We start from the raw sequence: 25,196 nt of genomic DNA, 5'->3' as shown, positions 1-25,196 counted from the left end.
GAAAGAATTCATTTTTCATAAAATTTTAACTTTTCCTAGAAAAAAAAAAAGATGTGGTCGCTCTAACTTCATCAAATTTTGAAATATTGGGCCAAATATTTTTACATTAGTAGAGTATCATTAAAGCACGGTTGGTATTATATATGAGGAAGCTATGGACAGGTTTTTAATTCGCACAATTTTTTACTTGTCTTTGTGTGATTGCAGGGGCGTGTTACGCCGAGTTTGGAGTACGAGTGCCTCATACGACCGGCAGCGCTTATATGTACAGTTACGTGACAGTAGGCGAATTAATAGCATTCATTATTGGATGGAATATGGTGCTGGAGTACCTTATAGGTACGAGTGCGTGTGCGTGCGCCCTTAGCGCCTGTCTCGACGCATTGGCGAACGGCGCGATTTCCGAGGCGATAGCCAGCAGCGTCGGCACCATACTTGGTGAGTGATACTCTTTACACAGAAATATAAATCATCGCTTACTGTAATTAGGGACTAGAATGATCTAGGATATTATTTCTTACATTTTACACTATTGGAAAAAAATTTCACTCAAATTTAACATATATCGCATGTGCCAAACGGTACACACAAATATTGGTGTTAATTTAACATAATATAAATATGTTAGATGGTGGTATTCATATTATATTAATATTTCGAAATAAAAATGCAAGCTTTATAGTAATTAAAAAAAAAATTGTGTGAAATCAATCATATTTTTATTGGTAAAAATAACTTAAAAGAAAAATTATTGACAGTCTATAGTCATTTTCATTTCTATTGTAGAATAAAATCAATATATTTTTCTGTAAATTTTGACAGATAAATTCTATCGTTAATAACACAGTAGGACAAATAATTACTTTTTTTTTCTTTCTAAAGTGCGTTTCCCGAAGATTTTTTAGCGCCGAACACGATGCCACGTTGTTTGAATTTACCTAGCACGTCAGGATTTAGAGTAATTATGAAAGTAACACAAAAAAATAACATGAAAGCTCTCGAATTATACTTTTAGATGCCATTAGGTTTTTTTTAAAAATCAATTTTCTTTTTGCCGCAAGAAAATGTTAAAAACAAGACTAAAGACGCCATTTTTGGCACCTTTCATTCCAAGTGCCAAAAAGCACTTTAGGTTAGGTTCCACCTAACCTAACCTAACTTGGAATGAAAGGTGCCAAAAATGGCGTCTTTAGTCTTGTTTTTAACATTTTCTTGCGGCAAAAAGAAAATTGATTTTTAAAAAAAACCTAATGGCATCTAAAAGTATAATTCGAGAGCTTTCATGTTATTTTTTTTGTGTTGCTTTCATAATTTAACATTTGAATTTAATTAACGCAACAAGTAATATGTTAAATTAACACACGAACGTGTCAATATTTAACACAAAAATTTTAACTTGAATATTTTTTAACAAGAAAATACAAAATTTTCCAATAGTGTATTAAATCTCTATTTCAGTTTTATACTCCATATTCGATATTCTTCCCTCTGTATTAGATTCCTTCGTTAGATTATTATTATAATAACGAGATACGAGATAATAAAGATATTTTTTTTTGTTATATTAAAAGTATACGGTTGAGAAGCTATAATTCTCTGAACATTTAATATACATTCACTTTGGTCTCGGACATTTCTTCGCGCGTCAGTAAACCTTAAAGTTTCTCTTCCAGTCGCTCGTAAAGACGCGAAACGACGAATCATATTCGTCGGCGTCGTCATTGAGGGGGCGATGTTGCAGAAATTTACGAGCAAATTCACATTTTCTTTTTTTTTTTTCTTTTCTTTCTCAAGTCACGTCGTCGGACTCCCTTGTTCCCCGGCTTAATCGCAACACGCCCTCAATGTGCCTTTTGCGGTATGATGAAAAAAAAAAGACAAGAAAAAAAAAACGGTTAATTGAAAATGGCGAAGGGGCAAAAGTGATTGGCGCCACTTGATGAATGTCGCGCGCGTGAATTTACATCAGTTGCAAAATTTCCGCCCGGCAAAATTTCGATTGGCACAAAAAGAGAACACTAGGTAACGTGACAAAGTAGCAAAAAATTTGCGTTTTCAGTCTTTCGATTCCTTTTTTTTTTTTTTTTCTTTAGCATCAAATAACAAGTGTAGATTAATCCTAACGATCTTCGCGAGCATTCGAGAGAAGCCAGAGAGGTCAAGTGGATTAAGATTGGAGCCAATTGTTTCCATATCGGCGACTTCTTCCTCGTAAGAGGAAGTCAACGCGTACGTCAACGAGTAAAATTTTCCATTAATCTCTCGCTGATCTTCGTCGAATAATTAACGAACGGTAGCTCGGAGAGCGCAAAAGTTGCTCGCTCGGCAAACATAATACGCCCCGCTCATTTTCAAATGTCAACATTACCGGGGGAGGAGGGGAAGGCGGGGGAGGACGGAGGGGCGGGGCGGGGGTCGGTCGGTGTAAATTCGAGAAAAATCTTTCCACGTCCGTAGCAATTTTCCAGGGCGAATTAATTTACTGAACGACGACCGGGCTTCTCGCTGACGTGAAAGAAGGGGGCGAACACGCGCGCGATAATAGCGTCGGATATCGTGTTTTTCCATTGTCGTTTTTTGTTACGAGGTATATATCCGGGAATAGTTTGCTTTAATTTTTGAACGGCAGATTCTTTGACGGCGAGCTTGGCGGCGACTTTTCGCGAAAAAATTTAGATGAGAGTCCCGTGAGTCTCTAGCGCAAGGCTTTTGATGTTAAATATTTAGAAAAGCCATTCGCGCACACACACACACACACACACACACACACACACAAATTTAAGTGTACAAGGTTTTGTTATTTAATCACAATGAAAAGCTTATTTTGCAAAAATTTATTCTGATTAAAAAAAACAGAAGGTCGAAGAGGATCTATTAACGAGATTAAGAGCAAGAATCCTGGGAACCCTTTTCAAAAAACTTGGGACTCATTAATTTGCGACACGTGTATTACTGGCGGAACGAATCGATCGCGTGCACGAACGTTAATTGTGGACCGTTTAATGCAGCTAATTCTCGTTATGCGGTTTTATGAATATTGCACAGTCGGCGCTTGGCAACGATATTAAGCAAATGTTCTCTAATATGGACGTTGATGTATGAGAATTATATATTAAAAGAACGTCGCGAGCCATCGCGATTTTTTAATTGTGACATTTCCTAGAGGAAAAGCTTTACTGCATTTTTAAAAACAGCTATATAATTGAAAAATATTTACATAACAATAAGAGTTTATATTATTTATTTATCATCCGTGCCCTTCGGCTTTGAATGACTTCCAGTTTTACAATCGTTTTGTCTTTGTTTATATGTCTGTGTTTTTAGTCTGTATTTTCAAAATAATAACATAATAACATAACATCCAGGATAGATATTATATAATAATATCTCCTATCTAAAATAAAATAAAATAACGAACAATCAATATAACAATTATAATAATTCAAATTATGTTATAATATAAATAATATAAATAATATATAATATAAAAAAATAATAATTTAAATTAAGTACTTTAAATTAAAAACTCAAAAACTCAAAAACTCTTAATTTCAATAAACAAAATTAACTTAGGTAATTCAAAATTAACTTGTGTAATTCATAAAATTGAGCTAAATATATAAAAATAACATAAATAAAAAACAATATAAAATAATATAAATATGTAAATATATTTCTCTATTAAAACTAACTTAACTAAAATGCCGTAAAAATTAAAATTAAAATAATAAATGCAAATAAACTAGAAACTAAAACCTACATACTGGATACTAGATATAAAAATAACTGCAAACTAGTACAATCTGACAGATTAAAAAAAAAACACTAAAAAACTAAAAATTAAAAATTAAAAAACTAAACTGATCAAATAAGTGTAAACTAAAAATGATCCTGAGGCAGCTCTTTAAATTATCTAATATTAAATATTCAATATGCCTAATATTCCTAACAACAATTCATTTGCTTTAGTATTCTAATAAAAATGTTTATTAAAGCGTAATATGAAAAGATTGAAACGATATATTTTTTATTATATTTTTTATGTAATATATATGTACGTATATAATAAAAAATATAAAGATACATAACATGACATTTTAAAATATTCCATTCCAGTAAAGACTACTAAATAGTCACAGCTGATGAATACGTATTACGTAATATGGCGTACGTAATATTTGTTTGGGGACTCCATCAATTAAATATGAATGTCGCAAGATTAATATTGGCGCGCAAATTAATATCGTAGAGGAAACTTCTTTTTGCACGATACCAAGCGAATTTCCTCTCTTGTGCTCCAATTCTCTTGAAATTCCTCGATGTCTTTCTGAATCTTTTTGCGCGGCATTGTTAGAGAGAAGTCTGACGTTATTCTCATTAGAAGAGAATGATTCAAGAGCGACGTGAGTGATTTTTCATGTTACGACGTTTTCTGCTTGAATCAACCTTTTTCTGTCAGTCAACTTTACGAGTAATTCACGTGGGATCTTCTCCGCTCGGATCTTCTCGCCAGGTTCTTCTAATAATTATATCCTCAAGACGGAATATTGTTTGATTTTATTATTGTCGTAAAATCGATATTAATTATCATTAAATAATCAATCATTAAATAAAGTACGATTGTATTGATCATAAATTTCAATGGCACCGCGTTCCCTTCCTGTAGCAAATTATAATAAAAAACATAATGTATATCTCAAAATTCATTAATTGATATGATTTTTGTGTTACTGATATTATTAATTAATTGCCACGCACACGGCAAAATTATTAAAATACAAATAAAATAAATATTTTATCGTTAATTGCTTTTCCCGTAGTGAATAAATATTAAATGTTAAGCATCAGGAATTTTTATTATTTTCTATTATTTTCTAATACTATAACGTCGAGCGTAAAACAGTTCTCGCGTTATAATGCTTTCGTGCAGCATGTTTCGCTTGTATAATAGCACGAGGTAAATTAAAACTTTCGACACCCTTTAATCAGAAAATCTAATGAACAGGAGTACTCTCGTGTCAATTATATTATCGTTATTAATTAACGTCTATTCTGCAATTATTGCTTGCAGAACAAATTTTTTTTTTAATCAAACGAGACTTTCTTATGCATGATATTGCTTTTTTTTTCACTCGACTCTTTTTCACTGCATTTTTCACGCAATCAAAGAAGTTTCGTATAAGAGTGAATTTTTATGATATTAACGCATGTAATGAAAACATCACGTGTCCCATAAAATCTCGTTTGCATTTCAAAAACTCATAAGAATGAGGTAGTCGAGTTTCGTCGACTTTTTAATGCCTGTAGCTTGCGAAAAATGTTAATATTGACGCAGTTCATAAATTTTGTTGGCGCATTTACGTCTCGCGAAAGAATATGCGCTTTGAAAATTTGGTATACGCGAGATGTACGGAAATAACTTCGAATACTTATATTCGATCTGATTACATATACAATACTGGTCACGAGACAATGCACAGAAAAAAGAAATTATTATAAATTTATATTAATATTATAAACTTGTAAGAAAAGCTCGAAATAACGTTAAATATTTTTGAATAAAATTTTAACAATCTGCTTATAGATTACACAAAAGTTAGTTACACTAAAAATAAAATTTTTTTTAATCAGGTAAATACATTTAGTAACTTTGATTTTTTTACTTATTGTTAAATAAATAACTGTTTTGTTTTCAAAAATATTTTGTTACGTTAAATAAATCATTTATTTGATTATTATTTATTATTTACATAAAAATTATAATTTTTAAAATAAATTATTTAAAATTTTGATATAAAAAAGATATATTTATTATTTAAAGATAAAAAATTATTTATTAAAATAAAGAAAACTAGTTTTTCTTTACAACAAGCAATCAAAAATTAAAAAATGTTTTTTTAAAGGAAATAATTTAATCTAATAAAGATAAAAAAACAAAATTTTAAATTTTATTAATTCAAATATATTTGTTGTTGGATTAAAATAGTTAATTTCTTTGCAAGTATTTAAATAAATAATTTTTTTTAAATAAAAATATTTCTTTTGTATTTTTTTCATAGTGTATCAAACATATTTTTTTAGAACATATATATTAAAAAAAAGTAATAATAATAAACAATATATCTTGTCTGATTCAATTTCACGGAAGCAAAAATTGCATTATTAAAACTCGGTATATGAAAGGGTTGCATTCCTATCAGTTTCTTTACACAAGAGTGTCGCAGTAGTGAGGCAAAATTTCACTGTCAGTGGAAGAAGAATGTATTCGTTGCGACGGCCGCAAAACTAGTCAACCTTAATTAATTTTTTTTTCTCGTATCGCGTTGGTATTTGCGGATGAGCATGCAACTTGGCCAGCTGCAAATAATTGCAACATGCGCGAGTGTAGATAATTGCTCAAATCGAATATGCTGCGCGCGCGTACGAAATTCATTTCTCGAAATTTGTTTCTCGGTCGGATTAATTTTTGCGACTATTTACAACATCGTAAAAGTTCATCGAGATCTTGGCACGAATAAAACAATGTAATCGATGACATGTTTGAAGTGATACAATAAATGCAGTTCAATTATTTTTTTAAACCTAACCTAACATTTGAAAAGATCTCACAACTCTTCCTTTCACAAACATTTTCTAAAAATCTTGTAGATTCTCACAAATTTTTGCGTTGACACGATAGGATTAAAAGCCAAAGAACCTAGTATTTTGTTTCCTTATCAAGGAAAAGCTCTTGTACGGAATTTAAGTGTTTTTCTGAAGTTTATCTCTTAAACGCGCTAAATATGTTGCGCGCGCGTGCGAAATTCATTTCTCGAATTTTGTTTTGCGGTGGGATTAATTTTCGTGACTACTTACAACATCGTAAAAGTTCATCGAGATCTTGGCACGAATAAAACAATGTAATCGATGACATGTTTGAAGTGATACAATAAATGCAGTTCAATTATTTTTTTAAATTTAACCTAACATTCAAAAAAAATTTCACAATTTCTAATCTTTCACAAGCATTTTCTAAAAATTTTGTAGATTCTCACAAATTTTTGCGTTGACACGATAGGATTAAAAGCCAAAGAACCTAGTATTTTGTTTCCTTATCAAGGAAAAGCTGTTGTACGGAATTTAAGTGTTTTTCTGAAGTTTATCTCTTAAACGCGCTAAATATGTTGCGCGCGCGTGCGAAATTCATTTCTCGAATTTTGTTTTGCGGTGGGATTAATTTTCGTGACTACTTACAACATTATAAAAGTTCATCGAGATCTTGACGAATAAAACAATGTAATCGATGATATGTTTGAAGTGACACAATCAGTTCAATTATTTTTTTAAATTTAACCTAACATTCAAAAAAAATTTCACAATTTCTAATTTTTCACAAGTATTTTCTAAAAATTTTGTAGATTCTCACAAATTTTTGCGTTGACACGATAGGATTAAAAGCCAAAGAACCTAGTATTTTTTTTCCTTATCAAGGAAAAGCTGTTGTACGGAATTTAAGTGTTTTTCTGAAGTTTATCTCTCAAACGCGCTAAATATGTTGCGCGCGCGTGCGAAATTCATTTCTCGAATTTTGTTTTGCGGTGGGATTAATTTTCGCGACTACTTACAAAATCGTAAAAGTACATCGAGATCTTGACACGAATAAAACAATGTAATCGATGACATGTTTGAAGTGACACAATAAATGCAGTTCAATTATTTTTTTAAATTTAACCTAACATTCAAAAAAACTTTCACAATTTTTAATCTTTCACAAGCATTTTCTAAAAATTTTGTAGATTCTCACAAGTTTTTACGTTGACACGATAGGATTAAAAGAACTTGATATTTTTTTCCTTATTAAGAAAATGCTCTTGTACAGAATTTCAGTGGTGTTTTTCCGAAGTTTATCCCTCAAATGCGCTAAATATGTTTCGCGCGCGTGTGAAATTCATATTTTTGGAAATTTCTCGGTCGAATTAATTTTCGCGATTATTTACATCGTAAAAATTCACTGAGATCTTGACGAAATTGATACTGATAAAACAATGTAATCGACGACATGTTTGAAGTGACACGATAAATTCAGTTCAATTATTTTTTTTTAAACCTAACCTAACATTCGAAAAAAAATCTTACAACGCTCTCTTAATCTTTTACAAACATTTAAAAATCTTGTAGATTTTCACGTTGACTTTTTGCGTTGACACGATAGGGTTAAAAGTCAAAGAACTTGATATTTTTTTCCTTATCAAGACAATGCTCTTATACAGAATTTCAGTGGTGTTTTTCCGAAGTTTATCCCTTAAACACGCTAATCTTCACGATACCGTCAATCTCGCGCAGTCTAATCCGCTGACAATCATCTCCTATGGATCGTGTATACCTGATACAATGTGTAATTCGCACGTTCCGTGCGTAAATTACGCATCTCCCTACGATACAATTTACGATCGCTATGCACGTTGCTCATGAAATGGTAGGAGACACACGGGGGAAAGGGAGAGTGGGATGGATCTAGAGAAACGCCGAGCACATGAGAAAGGGTGGAAGGAGGAAGGGGTAAAACGATAGAGTTGCGATGGAGGAGAGGGTTTAAGGGAGGGGGGTGGGCTCGAAGGAGAGAGGTGGCATGACGGGAGGAGGAAGGACAAAAGGTTGGAAGGGTGCGAGAGAGGGGCGCTTGCGCGGATGAGACTAGGTCTGGCACCTGTGGACCTCATCGATCCGAACCGGTTCGCGAACAGCACACGCAACGGCTCCCTTTAACTTGTCTACCTGGATGTGTTGTCGCGGCCGAGCCTTTCCGTCCTCTTCGCCTCATCAATCGTGTCCCTCTGGTCCGGTTCTCATCGCGACTGTTTTTCTTCTCGAGACGAAAGCCTGCGCTTGAGATCTGTTTCTTGAGCCAGCTGATCGTCTTATTCGACAGATTAGCAAAATAATTAGCTTGATTCGTTCAATTTGGCAGACTTTTCGGTGTTTTTACCTTGAATCTAAGTAACGTAAAGACGTAGTTGAATTAATAAATTTTAAATTTTAGGTGAAAAGATTGCGTTTCTAAGGAAAATATTATTACAATATTTATTTATAGCACATATATATTTTTATTTCTATCTAAAAGAAAAGAAATTGGAAGTACAATCGATGCATGCGCCTTCCATAATGAGCGATCCGCTTCGTTTCTCATTTCCATTTACTTATCTCGCCCGTGCATATACATATACTTGCAGTACTCGCGGAATAAATTTCGCGAGAACAGGATCCGCGCAGATCCTTGGATAACATAGGTTTGCAAGAGGGAACGGTACGAGGTACATGCTTGAACACGACACTGCCTCGTAAAATTATTCCACTGACGCTGTTCTCGCGATCGTTAACTGGCAGTTAGGGAGAATACTTAATCAGGACTCTAGTTTCAGCGCGGCTTATGCATCACGGCGTCGTTGTAGATAACGGTATCATTGAACTTATCCAACAATGCGGTCATGCTTGTATGAGAACGTTATATGATCACATATCATAGTTAGGAGAATGTTATATTCGTGACAATTCAGGAAACATTCAACAGTTCAGGAAACATTCATTGAGAGAGAGAGAGAGAGAAAGGGAGAGAGGGAGAGAGGAAAAAATTATGTTTACATTTTTTGATATTAATTCTAATTTACAAATATGAAAAATAAAGATGAGATGAGATATATCAAGAGATATGGAGAAATATTTCCTTGCAATATTTCCTTGCAATATTTCCTACATATATGCTTTCTACAATTCTTTATTATAAAAAACAATTTTGCTATAGACGCGTATAAATATATATATATATATATATATATATATATATATATATATATATATATTTCTTTACATTTCTTTATATATAATCTTTACATTATTGGAAAGTTTGATTTATATTACATAAAAAAAATTTAACATATATTGCATGTCCATACAAATTTTTGTGTCAATTTAACAATATAGCTATTAAATAATGACATAATACTATGTTAATATTTTCATACAAAATAAATGCAAACTTCAAAATAATTTGAAAATGAATTTTATGTAAAATCAACTGTATTTTTAATAATAAAATTAACTTGGAAAAATATTATTGGCGATGTATAGTCACCTCTATTGTAAAATAAAAGCAACATCTTTTTCTGTAAATTTGAACAGATAAATCCTGTCACTAATAATACAGCATATATTTATTGTAAAATTAAAAATATGTGCGCACATTGCGTTATTTTTACAATCTTTTTTCAGTCATTTTAATAATTTAACATTCGAATTTAATTAACAAGCAACAACAATACGTCAAATTAAACACAAAAATTTCAACCCGTACATTTTTTAACACAAGAAAAGAGAAAAGACAAATTTTCCAACAGTGTAATACTGTTGAAACGTCAATGCATGATTTTATCTTATCTATTTCGTTATCGATCATCTACGTAGACCACATCCTGCAACCAAAGTTGCTTGATATCGAAAATCGACATGTAAACAATGCATTCCATTCTAAGGAGACAGATCTTAAATAAAAACATCTTTTTCTGTAAATTTGAACAGATAAATCCTGTCACTAATAATACGGGATTTATTTATTGTAAAATTAAAAATATGTGCGCACATTGCGTTATTTTTACAATCTTTTTTCAGTCATTTTAATAATTTAACATTCGAGTTTAATTAACAAGCAACAACAATACGTCAAATTAAACACAAAAATTTCAACCCGTACATTTTTTAACACAAGAAAAGAGAAAAGACAAATTTTCCAACAGTGTAATACTGTTGAAACGTCAATGCATGACTCTATTTTATCTATTTCGTTATCGATCATCTACGTAGACCACATCCTGCAACCAAAGTTGCTTGATATCGAAAATCGACATGTAAACAATGCATTCCATTCTAAGGAGACAGATCTTAAATAAAAACATCTTTTTCTGTAAATTTGAACAGATAAATCCTGTCACTAATAATACGGGATATATTTATTGTAAAATTAAAAATATGTGCGCACATTGCGTTATTTTTACAATCTTTTTTCAGTCATTTTAATAATTTAACATTCGAGTTTAATTAACAAGCAACAACAATACGTCAAATTAAACACAAAAATTTTAACCCGTACATTTTTTAACACAAGAAAAGAGAAAAGACAAATTTTCCAACAGTGTAATACTGTTGAAACGTCAATGCATGATTCTATCTTATCTATTTCGTTATCGATCATCTACGTAGACCACATCCTGCAACCAAAGTTGCTTGATATCGAAAATCGACATGTAAACAATGCATTCTATTCTAAGGAGACAGATCTTAAAGCTATTGTCTATTTCCAATTGCGTTTGTAATCAGCATTCTCTCGCGGATTTAACGTTTCCATCCCCTTTCGTTTGCTATAAACTCAGGACAGAAGTTCATCCCTGAAAGTTCATAAGGACTCATCTTACTCATGGAATTAGATACTCGTGCATCTTGTTGATTAAAGCTTCATGAAGCACGATCGGCATCAAATCATGCCTAGCTCTGATAGCAAGCATGCGATTTGCTTGATGAACAGCGTTGCAAAGCTTTTCCCAACTTCTGTTGGAAACCTTGCAATCCTCGATACTCGATATGTCGATTTTATTCAATTTACATATCTCAAAGAATTTATCTCATTATTAGTTGTATTATTTCAATTTTAATCTTTCTAATATTCTGTGTGTTATCTATTGTATTTATATACAGCGCGGAGAATTTAATATAATATTTAATAATTAAATAATCAAATGATTCCGAATAGAAATATCACGTCTTACGTTAGAAACAAAGATAAGTTTCCCCAAAACTTAATTATTTTATTTATATTCCCGCTCTCCGAAATTTTCCGTATTTATTAATTAATTTAGAAACGTGTATTTGATTGATCTTTCATCGATAACAATATATGTATGTTCTGCATATCGCTCTGCTTGTAATTGAATGCAATAACGTGCACATTTGTATACAAACGCAGAGATCGAATGGATCGCTTGAGCGATCAAAAAACGAATCGTCGAAAATTGCCTCTTTCGCATACAGCCTGTATGGCCTATATACGGTGATGTTGTGAAAGGGAATGATTGAGCAACAGAATTGTCAAAAGAATACGAAGCCGAAGCCGATTTTCTTTGTATTGACGATTATTGTAGAGAAGAAAATTAGATTGAGATAATAGACTTACTTCGCACCGCGATAAAGAGACGCAAGCCAGCTAGTCTGTCGATATAAATTAATCGAAAATCACTCAAATTTATCTTGAGAAAATGATTAGCAAATTGTTTTCTGCTGTTTTAAATAATAACGCAATCTTTATTCATTGACTAACGTTATCCTCCCCTTCTGCAGCAGTTCAAGTCTCTCTCTCTCTCTCTCTTTCTCTCTCTCTCTCTCTCTCTCTCTCTCTCACTCTCTTATGGTATACTGGAAACACAACATTGTTTATTTTCTTTGCGAAAGATAGATAGAGGTTGGCAGACATTTATTCTGCGAATTAATTCTGAGAGAATTTTAAATTTATAATCTCGTAAATTAAATTTCTATCAATTTCATTTAATTTTTCTGTGAAATTAGGTGCCTTCTCTCTCTAACGCTTGAATAAAATAGCGAGCTTTCCGTGTATTTTGGATTAAAAAAAAAAACTACCTTTTCCGGGAATTATCGCCAACCGCATGAATTACATCGTTTTCCGCTTGTCGGAAAATTTCCGCGTCGGCCTCTTTCATCTATCACAGCAACGTCATGTTTGAGCGAAGCGTAGGGGGGGAGGGGGAGATAGTCAAGTAATTTGAGTAAGAGTTTAAGTATCTTTTTCCGAGAGGGTTTGTTAGATCAGAATATAGTAAGAAGAGTAAAGGTTTTTGCTTGTTGAATATTTTGTAAAATGATCAGTACCCGGGATAATTGTTTCCATTGAAACTTCCACGTGTCCTCTCTATGACAAATATAGAAAAAATTAAGGATTAATTATTTATTAATAATTTAATTACTAATTAAATTATGCAATAATGAAATTAATAAATAATATAAATAATAATTAATAATAATAAAATTAATAATAATTAATTAATTAAATAATTATGTCCTCTCTACGACAAATATTGAAAAAATTGACAATGTTAATTTAATAATTAATTTAATAATTTAATTAATAATAAAATATAATTAATAATAATTAATTAATTAAATAATTATGTCCTTTTATGACAAATATAGAAAAAATTAGGCTTAATTATTTCAATTATTTAATAATAAATAATAATTTATAATAATAAAATTAATAAAATTAATAATAATATTAATTCATTAAATTTTATTAATTTAATACCGTCAATTTTATCTGTTAAGTGGCTGAACAGAATGTTGATGTATATTAAAAAATGCAAGAAAAGTTCTAGCGTTCAATATTGAACACGAAATTGATATTATATTTATTCATTCATTATATTCATTTATTCTAAATTCGCAAAAAGAAATCATATTAATAGCTCGTTAAAAGGTTTAAGTAAGTCGCTAGTTATCAGCGCTAAAATAAATTAAAAAGCATTTTCTCAACTCGATGAAATTAAAAATGAAATATATAGGTGGCATTTTATATTTGAAAACAATAGCGTTTTTTTTTTCAACACTCTGCTTCCATCCTCTTGAACTATCATATCCATCATTTGTTTCTAACATTTAATAAATTTTGCTCAAGTTTCAAATTGTTCTAGGACGGCCACCAGATTTTCTCGCATTCGTCATCACGATACTCATGATGCTGCTAATGGCGGCTGGCGTGAAGAAGTCTCTGGTGTTCAATAACGTGTTGAACGCCATCAATCTCGCCGTCTGGGTCTTCGTCATGGCGGCGGGCATGTTTTATGTGGATTCCAACAATTGGTCCGAGCACAACGGTTTTCTTCCTTATGGCTGGAGCGGGGTAAGTACAGTATATATGGTAGAACGATGCACTGTTGAAACATTTGATTTTTTTTTATTTTTATTAAAAAATGTGCTGGTTAAAATGTTTGTATTAAATATAATATTTAATACGTTTATGTATTAATTTATCATATTGCTGTTGTGTTAATTGAACTCAAACGTTAAATTATTAAGATAATTGGAGAAAAGTGTGAAAATAACATTGTGCATAGATTTTTAAATTTTATGCAATAGATATATTCTGTATTATTAATGACAGAATTTATCTGTCAAAATTTTCAGGAAAGAAATGTTGATTTTATTCTATAATAGGAGTGTTCCAAGTTAATTTTATCATCAAAAATATGTTAATAAAAATTTCTTTCAAATTATTATAAAATTTGCATTTATTTTGTGTTGAAATATTATCATAGTATTAGTGTCACCATTTAACATATTCATATTATATTAAATTAACACAAAAAATTTGTGTGGACCGTTTGGGACCATTTGGAATCGTTTGGGACCGTTTCGAATCGTTTGAGATAATAAAAATTTAAGATTTTTAAAAATTTTTTAAATTAAAAATTTTCTAGCAATATGGAAAAATATTTTTAGCCTAATTTCTTGAAAAAGTTTAATTAAAAATAATACTCAAGCAATAATAAAAAACCGATAAAGTAACGAGTATGAAAAAATTATGAGAAATTGATGAGAAACGCAGATTTAGAAATTTCCATTGCGAGAGCCAATTATAGTTTAAGAATTTTGCTTTGTGACAAGATACATACCTAGCTTATTCGCTTTATAAATTCCACACAAATAATTCCAAAGAATCGTTAAACAATGGTGATCCGCGGTATTACGTCAGCAGGCTCTATCACACGGTTCTTAGCATGGATGACTAAAGAAAAAAAAAAAAAAGCAACGAGAAGCTTTTGGAGACAGGATGAAAAAAGCTCTCTTATCTGAAGCCCTCTCAGCGTGTCTTTTTCCAGCTGCTTCCATAGACCTGACCACTCGCATTTGTACCAGCGGTAGATAGCTCGATATTTTGATGTTTGTAATTAAAAAAATTAAAAGTGGCTTCAGAATTAAATGTACTTTTACGATAACAAGAAATTAATTAATAAGCGTAAGAGAAAAAGCTCGTTTTTAATTGAGAAAATGGATATAAAATTATACTACTTCGAGCAATAGAAAGGATATTAATTTTGAAGAAAACACTTATTATTAGATGTTTGTCAAAAAATTCTTTAATATGTCATATTTAGGTTCTCTTCAGCCATAATTATGTAAATAATACAAAACAATATTAAACAATATTAAACAGACAATAAAAAGACTGCAGTAATAGTTCTCATATTAAAATAGATTCGAGTAAATGATATGCAACAAATCTTTTAATATTATAAAGCCAATAAGAAGCTAAATCCACATTTAGATGTCATCAAACTTTTTCGAATTTGCGCAGTTTTTTTTTTTTGACCGAGGAGGAAGGTTCGCTTTAGTCATCGCGTTCGGTCGAGAAATTTCCCGCCCGCGACTTACATTTACGCGAAATAATGACAAACTTGTTGCACCAAGTCCAGTCGACAGATGTCCAGCTGACAGATATAAAGGCGACAATAATCGGGGAGAACGTGCGTGTGACGTGGAGCTGACGCGCGACATAATACACGTGCAAGACGAGAAATGGAGCTCGATGCGGTAGCAACGGCAACCGACTTCGACAATCGATAGCGCAGGATAATCCCGAGATATCGGACACCGTTTGGATAACTATTGGAGAGATATATGGAGTGTAGAGAACGGATAAGGACCGGGAAGAAAAATTAGAGTTTGCACATATATCTGTGCTTTTGAACCCGTTCGAGTTTACGGGGAATGTAAGATGGTTATCTTAAAGGAGCATTCACACCTAGCGGAGGAATCAAATTTGACATAACGCGATTTAGTGTGAAACGATATTATAAAATTAATCCCAACATTAATTAATCCCAAAGTATTTTTTTGTTTATATAAAATATTATTTATGTAATATGTATAATTGTTATTTATATAATATTTATAAATATTATAGTATTTGTGTAATATTATTTATTATTAAGGATAAAGTTTCCGAAAACGATAAACTCCTCCGATTGAGCTGGAATTTTAAGCAAAGCTTGTCCTTGACTTGAGTATAAAGCACCTGAGGATCTTTTGTCGACGAAGCCCCGTTTGCTCCTTACGCCCCCTTAAAGTTCCAAACATTTGTACTATATATCTTTGGAAATATTGATTTTAGAGAAAAAAGTTAAAGGCAAAAAATGAAGCCCTTAAAAAAGTCTACAAAAAAAGTTCTATACATTTTTCACATAAACCTATTATTTTAGAAGTTACGTAATAAAATAATAATTTTAACGTGTGTTAATACAATGTATCACACCTAATTCATAGAGAAATATATTAATAGATTTTCTTCAGTTGTAGATTCCCATATCAATTTCTTCTTGTAAACCCATGTGAAACCTCACTTCACACTCACAAGCATATGTTTTGAGGTAGTGTGCATTAAGGGGTCTGACCACCCTGATTGCTCGACAAATAAGCTTATATTTAAAAATTTGTAAATTCGAAAGTATAGGACAAAATTTATTTATTTTTGGCCACATAGTAGATTAGGGTTTTAAGAATGTCTCTTATAAGTTTTAACAAAAAATATTTTAAAATGGCGGCGCTGCAACTGTTGGCGTGGAAGTCCACGCGCGTAGCTGGCGGTAAGTTTATCTCAGTTATAATAAACCTGAAAAAAAAAATTTTTTTTCTTATTCGTGAATAGTGTGACTACAATGTAGCGTACAATTTTTGCGATGAGTTGATTAATTATTTTTTTGTTAATTTCTTTCTTGTCAAATTTTTATGAAAAATACAATTTTTTTTTCTTCGGCTCACCGTTATTTCCCCACTAATAAAAAAAAAATTTGTACGCTACATTGTAGCCACACTATGCATGAATAAGCAAATTTTTTTTTTCAGATTTATTATAACTGAGATAAACTTACCGCCAGCTACGCGCGTGGACTTCCACGATAACAGTTGCAGCGCCGCCATTTTAAAATATTTTTTGTTAAAACTTATAAGAGACATTCTTAAAACCCTTATCTACTACGTGGTCAAAAATAAATAAATTTTGTTTTATACTTTCGAATTTACAGATTTTTAAAAATAAGCCCATTTTTCGAGCGGTCAGACCCCTTAACACGATAGCGTTAAAATTATTATTTTATCGCATAACTCCTAACATAATAGGTTTATGTGAAACATGTAACTTTTTTTGTTCAGTTTTTTAATAGCTTCATTTTTGGGTTGAAACTTTTTTTTTCTAAAATCAATATTTTCGAAGATATACAGCAAAAATGTTTGATATTTTGAAGGGGGGCGCAGGGGGCAAACGGGGCCTCGTCAGCAAAAAACCTTCAAGGTGCTTTATACTTAAATTAAAGACAAGCTTTAGTTAAAATTTTAGCGCAATTGGAGGTTTATCGTTTTCGGAACTGTATCCATTATTAATTTTATTTTTATTAATATTCATTTATAAATATAATATTAATAATATTTTAATAATATTATATATTTATATATTATATTTATTTATAAAATATATATGATATCTCACAGGGATATTATATTATATTTAGAAAAATTTATTTGTATATGTGTGTGTGTGTGTTATAGAAAGAGAAAGAAAGAGATGAAAAGACATATTTCGATATTATTAATTGGAAATATAATATCACACACACATGCATGCGATTTTTCCTTTCGATCAAATTCGTGGTGTGATGAAAAAAAATTCCTGTGTCGTGGACACGACTGAAAAATTGCGCAGATGAAGTAAACGCATAAATCATTAACGATGCATTCACTACGATATTGTGCGATAAAAGCGCGCACTCGGCGAGGCTATCCCCAATTTTGCTGGCAACCAAGAATAATAATTCGCACGTCCCGCGCGATCCCAAGGGAAATAAATTAAAAATCTGTCCAAACCAGGATGTGCCTGTAAAAGTAGATGCTGTGGTGTTTCGCTCCGAACGGGCTCTCGTTCTCTATTATTGACGCGGTTATCGCTCTGTTGTTGAAGAAAATTTGATAATATTTATATTATTTATAATATTTAAATAAATAACCCCCTAAAATTATTTATTTTATTATTAATATACATTTTATATTTATTAATTATATTATTAATAATTTTATCAAATCGATAAGTAAAATTTTTATATCACAATTATTAATTTTTTTATTTAAACTCTTCCCCATTTTTAATAATATTTATATAATTTATAATATTTAAATAAATAATCCCTAAAATTATTTATTTTATTATTAATATACATTTTATATTTATTAATTATATTATTAATAATTTTATCAAATCGATTATTAATATACATTTTATATTTATTAATTATATTATTAATAATTTTATCAAATCGATAAATAAAATTTTTATATCATAATTATTAATTTTTTTTTTATTAAAACTCTTCCCCATTTTTTAATAATATTTATATAATTTCGCGCATTTCGCGAAAATTTAGTATTGTTCATCTCGCATTATATTATAGGAATATGGAATTATTAATTTCGAACTAAAAATATATTTTATATGATTGCAGCTTTGTTTCCTTATTTCTTCTGTTATTTATCCTCAGAGTGTTTTCGAATCTTTAAAAAATTGGTTTAAGTTATATTTATAACTTTTTGTTTCCTCATAGAGGAAGCTTTATTTTTGTGAAAATATTCTTTTTTGAATTTTTTATACCATTGTGTTAGAATATGTATTTAGAATGTTTCGAAACGTCAAAAAATTATATTTCTAAAAAAATATCTATGTAGGTATATATGTATGTGTGTGTATGTACAGAATGTACAACCTCTAACCTCCAATTTTTAAGATTCGAGCTAAATTTTTTTTAAAATAAATGGAGCATCGTTAAAGGATTAGTTTTGAGTTTGGTGAGAATCGGTGAAAGGGTTCATTTTTTACAAAATTTTGAATTTTTAAAAAAATGTTTGTACACACTATAATTTTCGCAAATTTTGAAATATCTTCCTTTATAAAGAAGCCAAAATTGAATGCCAAAAATTCGCTTGCTTTAAGAAGTTTAAGCTTTGTAAGCGAAATAAAATGATGTGGGAACAATATGCAAGTTTCCAATTTGCACAATTTTTATTTTGCTTAAATTTATTATTATAATTATTTTTTATATATTATTAAATTAATATTTATATATATATATATATTACATCGTTATTGACGCGAATGTTAATAAAGTCTGATTGAAGTCTAAATGGAGTCTGTCCAGAATGGATATGACATGTACTGCACATCGTAATGCTTTTTCTTGTTTGATAATATAATTGATTTTTTTTTCTGGCGAGATATAAGAACGGTGATTTTGTCGCTGACTTTTTATGATCGATTGTAAACGGACGTTATTTGTTATGGAACGATGTTGTCTGCAATAACGTGCGATGCTGCAATATGATAAATGTATTTCGCGTGTATATTCATACCTGATATTGACGCCACGTTCATTTTTACGTGTCCTTTGAGTGACGGACAAACCGCAACGCGCCATTATTCCGTGTTGTACAAATTGAGCTTTGTTTTTGTCTCCCGCCTTGTCATTCTGTCTTGTCAACGATCAGTCGTATACCATATGATGCGATGGTACGTACACTGGAATTAAAACGAACTGCTATCGAGCACGATCAACGAGGCTACAAATTTATTTGTTTTATAGAGTAGTTGGCAAGTATTTCCCTTTGAGTTTCATTGGCAAAAGCGTTGAAAATTGATTGCAATTTACGATGTTGCCATGAGTCCGAAATAGTCACGAAAAATGAGAGCTTTAATAAGCAAACTGTGAGATTTATTGAACAGAGACTATAATCTGTCATTTACCAAGTCGGTGAATTTTCACGATGTGACATTATGGAGAGACTATGGCTTTAAAAAATTCTTTTTTTCTAGATTAAATCGATAAATTTGACATTCGGCATGTTTGCGCTAGAATCTACGCTCTGAGCAAATATTGAATCAGTTTACACAACGATCGTCGAATTACTTTTTATGATTTCTGTTAATTTTTCATTTGCATTTCGCTTTCAATTATCATACCATTGATATTATTTTCGCACGTGTGTATATCATTTAAATAGCTGTATGTAATTTGAAAGTTATATCTATATCCATTTAAGTTAGGATGCGACTCACGCAAAAAAAAAGAGCGGAATTTGTTATTTTTATAGATTGCTACATAGGTGAAAAATTTCTGTTAAATTTAGCAAATATTACATGTGCCAAACAGTGCACATAAATTTTTCTATTGTTTTAATATTAAGGGGTCCAACCATCTTGACCGCTCGAAAAATGGGCTTATTTTTAAAAATCTGTAAATTCGAAAGTATAAAACAAAATTTATTTATTTTTGGCCACATAGTAGATTAGGGTTTTAAGAATGTCTCTGACAAGTTTTAACAAAAAATATTCCAAAATGGCGGCGCTGCAACTGTTGGCGTGGAAGTCCACGCGCGTAGCTGGCGGTAAGTTTATCTCAGTTATAATAAACCTGAAAAAAAAAATTTTTTTTCTTATTCGTGAATAGTGTGACTACAATGTAGCGTACAATTTTTGCGATGAGTTGATTAATTATTTTTTTGTTAATTTTTTTCTTGTCAAATTTTTATGAAAAATACGATTTTTTTTTCTTCGGCTCACCGTTATTTCCCCACTAATAAAAAAAAAATTTGTACGCTACATTGTAGCCACACTATGCATGAATAAGCAAATTTTTTTTTTCAGATTTATTATAACTGAGATAAACTTACCGCCAGCTATGCGCGTGGACCTCCACGGCAACAGTTGCAGCGCTGCCATTTTGGAATATTTTTTGTTAAAACTTATAAGAGACATTCTTAAAACCTTAATCTATTATGTGGCCAAAAATAAATAAATTTTGTTTTATACTTTCGAATTTACAGATTTTTTAAAATAAGCTCATTTTTCGAGCGGTCAGGGTGGTTAGATCCCTTAAATGGATATTAAATGGATTAATATTATATTAATAATACAACACAAAATGAATGCGAACTTTATAGTAAGTTGAAAGAAATTTTGTATAAAATTAACATATTTTTAACGATAAAATTAATTTGAAAAAATGTTGTTGATGGTCACTTTCACTCCTATTACTCACTATTATAGAATAGAATCAAATTTTCTTCTGTGAATTTTCACAGATAAATCCTTGTTATTAATAATATCGAACATATTTATTGTGTAAAATCAAAAATATGTTCACATTGTGTTATTTTTACATCTTTTTTTAGTTGTTTTAATAATTTAACATTTGAGTTAAATTAACACAACAGTAATATGTCAAATTAATACATGAATGAGTTAAATATTTAACGGAAGAATTTTAACCGGCAAATATTTTTTAACAAGAAAAGACAAATTTTTCCACGGTTTACAAATATCCACGTGTCACAGATATATCCGCAAAATATCCTGTTCATGATAGATCAGGTTGACTGCCATGGTCGTTTAATCTTGCAATCGTATTACTGGAAATGCTACTGTCGTCAAAATTAATGACTTGCAATTCTTCGCGAGATATACGAGAAAATCTCTCTTCAAGTACACATATATTGTACGTACATATTTATATGTATACATATACATATATAATCCCCTTAGTCATTTGACAGATTTCTGTGAATCTCGCGGAATTAATGCAATTGCTTTAACACCCGTAGCTATTTTAGATTTTGCCCATTCGAACTAAAACAAAATTCTAAAATTTATGTTACCATAAAACATATGTAAATAATAAATACGCATAAATTCTGCAGCAAATATTGCAAGAAAAGGAACGCGAAAAATTAAAGCTTATTACGATGCGTTTCTCTCAATTATCCGCAAATTGTCTGACTCTGTGGTCTTTACTATCGCGTTTACCCATCGCCAAATATTAGCACAGGATCATCGGCTCGTCGATCAGTCGTGTATTCCCGAAAAGTGCGAGGATCCCCGTTGTTTGGAAACGAAGACCCTTCCAGAATCTCCTCAAGCAGGGGAAGGATGTCAGGGGGTTTTCGGCAAGATACAGACAGTCTTTTGTCGGGAGCAAGTCGGGTTTCTTTGCGACCTTGCCGTTTATTAAAGTCGGTCCGTCGCGTATCACGTATATCCTCAATCTGAACATCCACCCCGGATCGTGGCAAAATTTCACCGAGCATGCTGTAGTTTTAGAATACGGAAGATGTATTGCGACGATGTGGAGAGAGAAGAGAAATCCCCTTAAGGGCACGTCCGTATGACGGTGATTCCACAGAGGAGAGATTTCTGTTCTCCTTTAACGTACGACGCTTGGCGAATGTGCAACGGGCGTTACACATTTCCCGTGAAGATGTAAACGTCTTGACAAATATGTTTGCCGATAACATAAAATGTAACACGGTAGTTGCTCGAAATTGCGCGTACAGTAGTATTTCTTAAATAAAATACTTTAAGTAAATTATGCTTGCTTTTATTCAGAATTAATGGTGCAGAATTAGAGAGAGTGCGGTTTATTTGAGTGAAAATGTGGAGTGCAAAATGCGTATTTATAATTTATTTTATACTAAAAATAAAATTCTTTTTAATCAAATAAATACATTTTGTTAATTTTGATTTTTTTTTTTTTTTAATTAAACATATATCTTATTAGCTCGCAAAAATTTAAATTTGTAAATATATATGTATATCTATTTTTTATATATCTATATAAAATAATGTATTTAAAACTGTTTTGTTATATTAAATAAATTATTATTTACGTGCAATAAAAATGATAATTTTTAAAATCAATTATTCAAAATTTTAATATGAAAAAATATTTTTTTTCTTAAAGATGAAAAATTATTTATTAAAATAAAGAAAATCTGTGTTTTTAGAACAAGCAGTCGAAAATTAAAATTAAAAAATGTTTTAAAAAAAAAAGTAATTTAGTTAAATAAAAATAAAAAATGCAATAAAACTTTCTTATTTGCAAATAAAAACATACGCTATTTTTACTTGATATATTTTGTTAATTCAAATATATTTGTTTGATTGAAATAAATAATTCCTTTACAAGTATTTAAACAAATAATTTTTTTAACAAAAAAATATTTTTGAGATTTATTACATTTTTTTTCAATGTGGAAAAAAATGTTCAACGTAAAATGTTTACTCTACCGCGACGTCTTTTAATGTCAATTTATTTTTCATTGCAAGACGTTTAATGTTTCTCATTTGTATAATACGTGGTTTTGCTCCTTTCTCCTCGCTCAGGATGCGCTTGTTTACGATCGCGGTTCTGTTGATCTTTAAATGGTCCATTTGCGGACGCAATTTCCGCCGAAACCCGAGAATAAATCAATCAGATAAAATGCAATACGCGAGGATGCACCTCTCTGGATCTCTCTCTTTCTCTCTCTCTCTCTCTCTCTCTCTCTCTCTCTCTCTCTCTCTGTGAAGATTTATCCTTTTCCTTCTGGTATAATCTATGTTTCCAACTACGCCTGTGTATTGCCTGTGTATTTCAAGAGGAATATAGTATTTCTCAGAAATTGTTCATCCATTTTGACTATAAATATTCTGCGATTTATATAAATTAATGGCCACATTTTAAACTGAATACTGCTCTTTCACCTATAAAAATTTTATTGAGCGTCAATTTTTCTTTTTTTTTTTGTAGTGATTCAGCATTAGTTATAAGAAATAGAATATTTTTGAAAAAAATGCACACGCACAAAATATTAGCGCAAACATGAAACTTCTTTCTTAAATATTTTGAAGATCCAATCTAAATGCTATTTGAGAAAACTGTGAAAAAGGTAAAGATTGTTTATCGAAGAGTAAGATCGTCGCTCTAATAATGCATTACGTGTCTCACCGTAGCATTCTTTAATTTACTAGATTACGACTAATTAATATTTAAAGCAAAGTATAAGTTATAAAAAAATGTACTAATTGCGTGACGATGTGGGAGGATTAATTTCACCTTTTTTTTCACATTTATTTCTTGCTCGTTCCTTGGAGGAGATATTGCGTACAACAAAAGTAAAAATATTTTAAGTTAAATAAATATTATATTTTGTTAATTTTGAATTCTTTATTTAAATAAATGTATACTTTGTTTTCAAAAATGTTTTTTTATATTAAATAAATTATTATTTACATGTAATACAAATTATAATTCTTGAAACACACTATTTAAAGTTTTAATACAAAAAAATATTTTTATTTCAAGATAAAAAATTATTTATTAAAATAAAGAAAACCTGTGCTTTTTGAAGCAGCCAAAAATTTGCTTCTTTAAAGGAAGTAGTTTAATATAACAAAAGTAAAAAAGAATAAATCTTTTTTTATTTTTAATTAAAAGCATACGTTGTTCTTGTTTATATATTTTATATATATTTTACTAAATCAAATAAATTTGTTGCTTGATTGAAATAACTGATTCCTCTGCAACTATCTAAATAAATAATTTTTTAAATGAAAAAAAAAATATTTTTCAATTTAGTATATTTCTTTTCAGTATATAGTTCTTAAAAGCTTGCAGATTATACTTCAAAGAAGTGAAATTGCGAAGGTGGCAATTATTTTTATCATTATACCATGCAGGGAGTAAACATATTTATAAATAGAAATGTTAAAATGCGCGTTCATAATTACGATAAGTGTTTTAATTAAATGCACGAATGAAATAAACATTACTTTCCGTCACTATTTAATATTTACGGTTTCTAACTTTAATATCTAGGGATAGTCAGACAGGAACTCTGTGTAATATAAGGATAACGTATGCAAGGGCCAACAGGGTCAGCTGTCTTGCTGAAAGATTCACGATCCATCTTAGGAGCTTTTTCTCTCCCGTGTCCTCTTTCAAGGTATCCTACGCTCGTCTATTGCTTTATAAAAATCCGGCCGTCTTAAACTCATCTCGCTTTTTGTTTTATAGAGATGGAAAAATTTTTTTTACGCAAATAATTAAGTTAAAACGGCTCCTCGTTAAAGGCACAACGACGCGGACGATTTTCAAGAGATGGAAAGTTTGCGGAACGTCGTTACGTTACGTTCCTTCGTTCAAGAACTTATACAGAAACTTGCACGAATAATAATAATAATAATAATAATAATGTCTTTCCGAGAGCAAACACTTGGCAGTGTTGGCGATACCGTTGGCTTGCGCTTTTGC

At 30.7% G+C, this 25,196-nt stretch overlaps 1 protein-coding gene across 5 annotated transcripts in view; it reads left to right on the top strand.

The window, feature by feature from the left end:
- The window catches only part of LOC126852239 (probable cationic amino acid transporter), a 99,686-nt gene that overhangs the window by 62,615 nt on the left and 11,875 nt on the right, over positions 1–25,196 (top strand). For all 5 annotated transcript variants that reach the window (XM_050596822.1, XM_050596821.1, XM_050596823.1 and 2 more), the window contains 2 exons: positions 208–438; positions 13,725–13,933. In XM_050596822.1, coding sequence (XP_050452779.1) covers positions 208–438; positions 13,725–13,933 — 440 coding nt within the window. The remainder of the gene's footprint in view (positions 1–207; positions 439–13,724; positions 13,934–25,196) is intronic.

The sequence above is a fragment of the Cataglyphis hispanica genome, chromosome 10 (genome assembly GCF_021464435.1).
Source record: "Cataglyphis hispanica isolate Lineage 1 chromosome 10, ULB_Chis1_1.0, whole genome shotgun sequence".
NCBI lineage: Eukaryota > Metazoa > Arthropoda > Insecta > Hymenoptera > Formicidae > Cataglyphis > Cataglyphis hispanica.
The sequence above is the reverse complement of the archived record's forward strand: the minus strand, read 5'-3'. Positions and strand labels throughout refer to the sequence as shown.